A 9,383-nucleotide genomic window follows, 5' to 3' on the forward strand; every position below is an offset into this window, starting at 1 on the left:
ACAACCAAATTCTCATTGCCATAATGGACCTGGACATTTTACTTTCGAGTAAATTCTTATTATTCTTGATGGTTTCTTATTAGATTCTCATTACTGTAATGTTGTTGTTGTTTTTTTACTATATTAGAGTGAAGAAGTGTTGTAAAAATGGCAGGAAATACAACTAAATATTATAATACATAAATACCTTAAAAAGTAAATAAAATATTTCACAGTGCATTTTGGGTAAAAATGTGCTTAATTGTGATGAATATAATTCAAATAGGCTTCATTTTCTTCATGCAAAATATTATTTAGTATTTATTTCTTTGGATTCTGGAGTGAAATGTTTCCCGGACATGTACATGATTTGTAAAATTCATCCATAAACTGAAATTGCAATTTAACCAAAGGGAGAAATCTGAATAAATACTCGAAAAAAGGGAGTGCCTAAAACAGAAGAATGAAAACTCCCTTCCCACTTCCTGGTTTTTGTTCTGTTTCTCTCTGTCTGGTGTTTTCTTGTGTGTTTGTCTAGTCTACTACAGGGCTGTGAGAAACCCCGGGCCAGTCGTATATCTCGGGCAGAAAGGAATCGTAGTTGATGTTCCACACAACCGATCTGACGTAAGCTTCCTTATCCACAGGCTCTGGGTATCGAAACGCCATTCCCTTTGAATACACGTACTCCACTACCTGCGCACAAAACAAACAGCGTCTCAGTGAGGGCATATGACAAGTGAAAACAAGTGCCGTTTGTGTCCCTTATTAGGATTTCTGCAAGTAAATCTAAGAGTTTTTAAAGACCACTTAAAGAAAATTTAATCGTTAATACGCAAGTATGTTCTCTAAATATAAATGTCTAAGGAGCACACCATGAGTTCTATTAGCAAAGCTTCAAAATACAACTTACAAACAAATTTCTCTCACACGCTGAAAACTGCATTGTGAACTACATGTGTGTAAATGAACCAAGTAAAGCGTATCTTTATTTTATTTAATCACAGGCTGTGACATACTGTGTCCTAAAACACACACAAGCACACAGTCTGACCTTGATGGCCATCTGCAGTGACACCTCTCTGATGTTGGACAGGGGTGGATACAGTCGGCCCTGACTCAGCTCTTCATCCGTCAGCTGATCCGCCAGCGTCTACAGAACAAACAAATATTTTATATTGTAACTTGTTTTATCAAGTTACAATATAAAATATGAACAAAAACAGGTAGTACAACAACTGCTTTTCACACACAGGCCATGCAGGGCTAATAACTTATGAAAAATAACTCTAGAGAGAAGCATATATATATATATATATATATATGCACTATATTACAAATTCATTATGATTCTTATGTTATTGTACAGTATGTTTGAATAAATCTGTGATGAAAGTTATGACACCCACCATTAAAATTTTTAGATTTGAACTAGTGCTGTCAAACGATTAATCGCGATTAATCGCGATTAATCGCATCCAAAATAAAAGTTTTTGTTTACATAATATATGTGTGTGTATTGTGTATATTTATTATGCATATATAAAGACACACACATACAGCATGTATTTTGAAAATATTTACATGTATATATTTATATTTATATCAATTATATCAAATATAAATATATTTAATATATAAACGTAACATTTTTCTTAAATATATACATGCATGTGTGTGTATTTATAAATACATAATAAATACACACAGTACACACACATATATTATGTAAACAAAAACTTTTATTTTGGATGCGATTAATCACGATTAATCGTTTGACAGCACTAATTTCAACAACAAGTTGAAGAAGAAACATAATTATATCATAAAATGTTACAAAAACTTATGTTATTATACAGCATACTTTGCATGGTCAAAAAAAAAACTAATACAACTTAATTTTATTTGAGTGGTGAAATTTAATTTTAGTGCATCAACAAACATTAACAATTTGCACTACAAAAATTCCAGAAAATCTGTTGTGCAATTAGAAAATATTCAATAAAATGAAATGTACAGTATAAATACATGTGTAACAACCCCTTTTAAATTAAAAATAATGCACATTAAAAAACAAAGTATACTCAGGTCTTAAGTGTGGTTCAGGATTGTATGTTTTACCTTTGCAGCCTCAAGGAAGACCGTATCACTGATGTGTCGCACTCCACTGAGTATAACAGCCAGAGCTACACCTGAAATCACAACCTATGGGTCAACACATGATAACCTGAGCAGGCCAGGTTTACACTATTTGTTCTTCAACATCTTCATATGCTTGTTAGATATTAGGAAATTTTAAATATGCATGTGTTTAGAGCTACCCACTAAAACCTCCATTATTGCCTGACTATAATTAGTGCATGTTAATACCTGGGAATATATAAGCGTTGTTGCCCTGTCCAGGGGTCAGTATTCTGCCATCTTCTAGTGACACAGGTGCGAACGGACTGCCACTGGCAAACAAACACCTTCCCTGAAACAGAAACATATTCACTTATATTCACATACTCTACATGTACACAATCTACTACATCTGATTGTTAGTTTATAGTCGATATTTTAGGTTCAACTGCTTGTGGTTCATGTGTCTTTTTCCTGCAAATCTTTACTTTACCAAAGTAAACATAAGAATAACTTTTATATTGCAAGTAATATTTCATGATGAACACTTAGCAACTTATGTTTACTTGATTATCCATATACCGTATTGTCCCGAATATAAGACGATGTTTTTTTCTTGGAAATACATCTGAAAAAACGCGGTCGTCTTATAATCAGGGTTGTCTTATATTCGGGCCAATACGGTATATCATTTTTAGAGAAATCATATCAAATTTGACCCTCAGGCTTTTGAGGATCACTCATCATATGTTTTGAAACTACAGAGCTTTGATCATGAAACTAAGCATTTAAATATCATCTTACTAAGATATTACTGGAGATGCAGAGAGACAACTGATATTTATATGCATTTTTTTTAAGTAGTCTGCTATACACTGCTATAAAGATCTCATTTACAATACACAGAATTTCATCTTACTTTTTGGCCATGTAAATATCAGCAACTGCACCAAATTACATATTTTTGCTCAGTTTGAGCCTCTGAATAAAACTGAGATACTATATGAGCCATGATATGCAACAAAAACACATGCAATTATTTTTTTTAGATTTTTCTGGCTATTATTCCATTTGTCAGGCTCTACAGGGTTAATGCGTGAATGATATTTAACCCGTGTGAGGCTGAGATACTATATGAGCCATGACATGCAACAAAAACACATGCAATTTTGTTTTTTTTAGATTTCTCTGGCTATTATTCCATTTGTCAGGCTTTACAGGGTTAATGCATGAATGATATTTAACCTGTGTGAGGCTGAGATACTATATGAGCCATGATATGCAACAAAAACACATGCAATTTTTTTTTAGATTTTTCTATTATTCCATTTGTCAGGCTTTACAGGGTTAATGCATGAATGATATTTAACCTGTGTGAGGCTGAGATACTATATGAGCCATGATATGCAACAAAAACACATGCAATTTTTTTTTAGATTTTTCTATTATTCCATTTGTCAGGCTTTAAGGGTTAATGCATGAATGATATTTAACCTGTGTGAGGCTGAGATAATATATGAGCCATGATATGCAACAAAAACACATGCAATTTTTTTTTAGATTTTTCTATTATTCCATTTGTCAGGCTTTAAGGGTTAATGCATGAATGATATTTAACCTGTGTGAGGCTGTAGGCGTCTTCAGCTGTACACTCTGCCTTAGCAGTCGGGTTGCTGAGGGCGAAGATTATGGGATGCTCGTTCAAGCTGCCCATTGCTCTGATGACATCATGAGAGAAGAGCCGGCCAGCACCTGCCACACCTGATGACATTGAGAAAGAGGTCAAAACATGCATACATTAATACAGAATTCAGGGGTTATGTATGATGCATTCAGCTATATGCATAAACTATAATATGCAACAATAAAACAATTACAAGCCATGTTTACTTGCACACAGAAGGTTTAACGGTACAGCAACAAAAAGAGCTTGTTTAATTCTAATGAAGGTTTCTGTTTTGGTGTAATGCTTGACTAACTTTAAAAAGAAACTAAATAAAATGAAGGTTAAACCTTTAAAGCTTAAGCAGAGGTAAAATGATTAACGTTGGGATTGATTTCTGTACAAGACACAGAGGGAGCAGCTCGTCTTACCGATGATCGCAGAGGGTTTAATAACATTGACAGTGTCTAAGAAGCTTTTCACGTCCCCGGGATCAGGATGAACAAAAGCCTCCTGATTACTATCCGTCTCATAAGCTCTGCCCTGAAAAACAGAGAAACGCACACCAGATTACTGGACTGCAATTGTGAGTCTCAATGCATGTGGGAAAAAAAACAAGTTGGTAAATGACACAGATTTTCAATTCATGTTTAGAGTTTTTAGAGGAGACTTGAGCTCAGATAGTCATTTAGCTAAGCTTACTAAAATACTGTGATTGCATTTCAGACACTGCAAACAACCTCAGTAGTAGTACTCCGTGTTATTTCAGTACTATTTATGTATTATTACAGCTTTTATATTTTCAGTTTTAAATTTTGAATGTAGTAAAAAAATTTGTTTAATTTTTATTTCAGTTTTAGTTTTAGTTCAGTTAGTATTTTTAGCTTAAACTTTTAGTGCTGTCAAACGATTAATCGCGATTAATTGCATCAAAATAAAAGTTTTAGTTTACATAATATATGTATGTGTACTGTGTTTATTTATTATGAATATATAAATACACGCATACAGTATATATTTTTGAAAATATTTACATGTATATACATTTATATTTATTATATTTTATATTATATATAAATATATTTAATACTTAAACATAACATATTTTTTAAATATATGCATGCATGTGTTTGTATTTATATATACATAATAAATATACACAGTACACACTCATATATTATGTAAACAAACTTTTATTTTGGATGCGATTAATCGCGATTAATCGTTTGACAGCACTATAAAATTTAATATTTCAGTTACTAATTTTGGTTAGTTACAACATTTTTTGTTCAGTTACTGTTTTTTTAATAACATAAAATAAAATAAATTTTAAATATAAATTTAAATATAATATTTTTATTAAAATTTTACTTGTTTAATTTTATTTAATTTAAAATTATTAAATTTTTTTTTTTAATTATTCATTTTTTAATTCATTTTATTTAATTTACCTGTAGTTATGATAATGAAATAATGAAAATAACCCTGGTATCATTGAGAAGTCTGATTAGAACAAGTTGGTAAATGACACAGATTTTCAATTCATGTTTAGAGTTTTTAGAGGAGACTTGAGCTCAGATAGTCATTTAGCTAAAAGCTTACTAAAATACTAATTTCAGACACAGCAAACAACCTCAGTAGTAGTACTCAGTGTTATTTCAGTACTATTTTTGTATTATTATATCTTTTATATTTTCAGTTTTAAATTTTAAAATTTAGTTTTTTTTTGTTACTTTGCACTTGTAATTTATTTATTTTAATATTACTATTTGTTTAATTAATTTTTATTTCAGTTTTAATTTTAGTTCAGTTAGTATTTTTTAGCTTTTAGCTATGTTTTTTATAAATAAAATAAAAATGAAATTTAAATTTCAATATAAATTTTAAATTAATTTTACTTGTTTAAATTTTATTTCATTTAAAATTATTAAATTTTTTTAATTCATTTTATTTCATTTATCTGTAGTTATGATAATGAAATAACGAAAATAACCCTGGCATCACTGAGAAGTCGGATTAGTTTTTAAGAGTCGGTTCATTTGTTTCAATGTTTCAAAACCAGGATTGACTAATCATTGTTTATATTCCATTTTTGCAGTAAAATCCATTTTAATTAAAGCAAACATCATTAGCACTATTGCTCATAGTTTTAGTGATTTTTAAAAACTCACTAATCAAAAGTATTAACGTTTGGCTTATAAGTTATCATCAGGAAAGTGATAGTGCTTTTGCACACAATCAGACTTATGTTGGTTTCTGCAAACAAATGATGACAGCCAAGTTTGTGTTTCTTGCAAACACTTTAACTTAGTTTGATATTTTGTCTTATTATGCAAAGACTTTCAGATATTTCTAACTTTGAGTTGGTGTAAAAAAAATACTGCATACATATTTAAGGCGCATTCATTCTCTTATGCTCACCTTTACTAACAGACCATATTTGTCAAACATCCAGATTTTCTTTCTGGCTTCTGCCTGAGACATTCCCGCCTCCATCATCGCCATCACGATTAGGTTAGCGATTCCCAGAGCAGCCTAAAAATAAACAATCCCATCTTAAATACACAGGTTACATTGAAGTTTAATCTCATATCAAACCACACAGATTAAAAGACTGGGTTTGTGTTATTGTGTCTTTAAAATGTGTCACTTGTGCTCACCTCTCCAGCCCCAAGAAACAGAACTTTATGTTCGGTTATTGGCTTCCCCACAACACGCTGAGCTGCCAGTAAACCTGCCAGAGCTACTGATGCAGTGCCTGCGGATACACAAACACAACTACTGATGCACAACAGACAAGCACACATAAAAAAAAAATCTATCAAATATGCATTCTTGATGGAAATACCTGTGCTTGTAAAGTAAATCCGAATCAGAAATGAGGACCAATCACAATTCAGTATGCAAATATGACAAAGACATCATTAGTCTCATTTAGATTTTGAAAAAAACTGTAAGTCTGGTCACACTTTCCTCAACAATATGCATATTTTGAGGAATGATTCATGTTTGGAGCACAAACGATTCAGGAGTTATGTGCCAAAGTTTAACACTTAGTTTGAGAAGTTTGTTTAAAGCACTAAGTAACATAATGAACTGGTTCATTTGATTCAATAGTTAATTCTTGTGATTAAAACTTTGTTAAAAGCACTAAGACTATGAGCAATAGAACTAATGATGCTTGTTTAAATTAAAATGGATTTAACTACAAAAACGGACTGTAAACAATGATTTCAGGTTATGAACCAGTGCATTAAATCAAATAACCTGATTCAGTAAAATGAATCCGACTTCTAAGTGCTACCACTGTTATCATTAACTTAATGTAAAAGTAAAAACATTTTAATTAAGTTAAATAAAGTTTAAATAAAATATAAATATTAGACTAAAATCTTTTTACTAAATGAACTAAAAGTTAAAAACAAAGTTGAAGCACTAAAATTACTAACTGGACTAAAACTGAAATTAAAATAAATGAAAAACTAAGTAATAGTAAGTAATGCGTGCGGTACTGGTACACACCCTGGATGTCATCATTGAAGGTGCAGAACTTCTCACGGTATTTCTTCAGGAATCGGAAGGCGTTGTGATTTCCGAAGTCCTCAAATTGTATGAGGGTGTCCTGTCCGTACTTATTCACCACAGCCTCCATGAACTCATCTATGAGATCGTCGTAGCGCTGGGAACGGTCACGCCGCTGATACAGACCCATGTAGAATGGGTCCCTCAGTAACTTCTGCAGAAACACACAAAAACACAAATACACAGATAAAATAGCAGCTTAATAAATCATCTGCAAGCAAACGTAATGTATGTTTGAACACTGAACAAAATACCACAACAGTAGGATTCTTTTATATATTTAATAACACTGGTATGTATAGACGTATATGAATATACATATACACAGAGCTCCATACAGCCATAAAATCTTGTCACTGATGATTGTTTTGGGAATGAATGGTTACCAACCTCGTTATCCGTGCCTACATCAATGCAGACCGGCAGACAACTTTCAGGCCGGATTCCAGCACATGCCGTATAAAGACACAGCTTTCCTACAGGAATACCCATCCCATACACTCCCAGATCCCCTAGACCCAGGATACGCTCACCGTCCGTCACCACTACAGCCTGCAAACACACACGCAGATGAAAGATCCCTCACTGTACTAACACAAACTCCAACTCTAAAAAACAAATTAATATACACATCACAGTCTAAAAGATGTCATTCACCAAAAAATCTAAATGCTGTCACGTGTTTAGAACAACATGAGGGTAAAATGACAAAACTTAATAATCAAAGAGTGTCATCAAACATGCACTTTAATAAAAATCAAAAAGCACCGGAATGCTGGAATGTTGAAATCCAATACCTTGACAGTGGTTTCTGGCCAATTATCCAATATGGAACGAACATGTCCTTGGTCCTTAATGGAGATAAACAGACCTCTGTGGAAAAAGACAAAAATTTCAATCTTTCTGCAAAACAAACACACAAACCAGTGTTTCAGAGTAAATCTCCCCTATAATGACATTGAAAAAATAGTCCTAAATGAATACTTAACAAAACGATACTTTTCTGGTAAAATATATTGATTGTTTTGACTCCATTTTAAATGTGCATCTACTTTAACTACACATTGCCATATATAAATGTATTGAACCCTAAACACAAAGTAACAGTTGGTTTATTGTGTACATGATTGAATGTAATTTTAACTTGCAGTTCAGTGAGTAAAATGTTAAATCTGTAAACGCCCTGACTGACTCAGTATTGAAGGATTCAAATAGAAGTGTTCGTTAAACTGATTCAAACCAATGATTCATGAGTTTGTGAGTCGCATTGAATGATTCATTAAAAGAACTGGTTCATAAGATTTATTCGTTCATCAATCAGACTGGTCACACTGTGTTTGTTTTTGCGTGCAGCCAGGGAAGACAAGTCATTTTTCTATTAACATCTAGAAATTATTTTTATTCTTCAATTTCTTTTGCTGTGATGTTGTAAATTTTGCGCAAGTTGCTCTCAGTTTCACCGACACATTTATTTGAGCACCAGGTGAGCAGTGTTTCCAAACTGCAACATGTTTGCCATCTTGAGCATCTAAAAATAACTTCAAGACCAGCTGAGAATAAGAGCATGTTGGGCATACAATCACAGCTGGGATTTACACAGAAAAGGTTCAATGTATCATGAGTAAATAGGTAATAATTAATGAAGTGTAGCTTACTTGGGCCGCCTGAAGATATGTCCATACTGAGTACACGCGAGACCAACAGTAGGCGTGTAGACGATGGGCATGAGAGCCTCGATGTCTTCCATCAGAACGCGGTAGAAGAGGCGCTCGTTCCTCTCCTGAATCCCCATCAGATAGATGTACCTGTTCAAATTAACCCATATATAAATCTGCATTTAAAAAAGATTTAACTTTTGTAATTGGACATATTTTCAAACAGAAACAGAATATTGAATGTCAAATAATGTTGGGTTGGACATTTTAGCTTTGTAATTTTATCTATAAATATCATAAAAAGCAGATAATGATATTATACATATTGACTAATTATATATATATATATATATATATATATATATAACAATTACAGGTGCATC

General features: G+C 32.4%; 1 protein-coding gene across 2 annotated transcripts in view; it reads right to left on the bottom strand.

Annotated features, from left to right (window-relative positions):
- Window positions 1-261: 261 nt before the first annotated feature.
- me2 (malic enzyme 2, NAD(+)-dependent, mitochondrial) overlaps window positions 262-9,383 on the bottom strand; it is a 16,902-nt gene continuing 7,780 nt past the window's right edge. For both annotated transcript variants that reach the window (XM_016534301.1, XM_016534300.1), the window contains exons 4-15: window positions 9,001-9,150; window positions 8,143-8,218; window positions 7,736-7,897; window positions 7,286-7,499; window positions 6,424-6,521; window positions 6,185-6,298; window positions 4,195-4,306; window positions 3,719-3,861; window positions 2,350-2,452; window positions 2,101-2,171; window positions 1,034-1,132; window positions 262-675 (exon numbers count right to left, since the gene is read on the bottom strand). In XM_016534301.1, the coding sequence (XP_016389787.1) occupies window positions 514-675; window positions 1,034-1,132; window positions 2,101-2,171; window positions 2,350-2,452; window positions 3,719-3,861; window positions 4,195-4,306; window positions 6,185-6,298; window positions 6,424-6,521; window positions 7,286-7,499; window positions 7,736-7,897; window positions 8,143-8,218; window positions 9,001-9,150 (1,504 nt within the window). In that variant the 3' untranslated portion in view covers window positions 262-513. The remainder of the gene's footprint in view (window positions 676-1,033; window positions 1,133-2,100; window positions 2,172-2,349; window positions 2,453-3,718; window positions 3,862-4,194; window positions 4,307-6,184; window positions 6,299-6,423; window positions 6,522-7,285; window positions 7,500-7,735; window positions 7,898-8,142; window positions 8,219-9,000; window positions 9,151-9,383) is intronic.

The sequence above is a fragment of the Sinocyclocheilus rhinocerous genome, unplaced genomic scaffold (assembly GCF_001515625.1).
Source record: "Sinocyclocheilus rhinocerous isolate Xijiao unplaced genomic scaffold, SAMN03320098_v1.1 scaffold1295, whole genome shotgun sequence".
Classification (NCBI taxonomy): Eukaryota; Metazoa; Chordata; class Actinopteri; order Cypriniformes; family Cyprinidae; genus Sinocyclocheilus; species Sinocyclocheilus rhinocerous.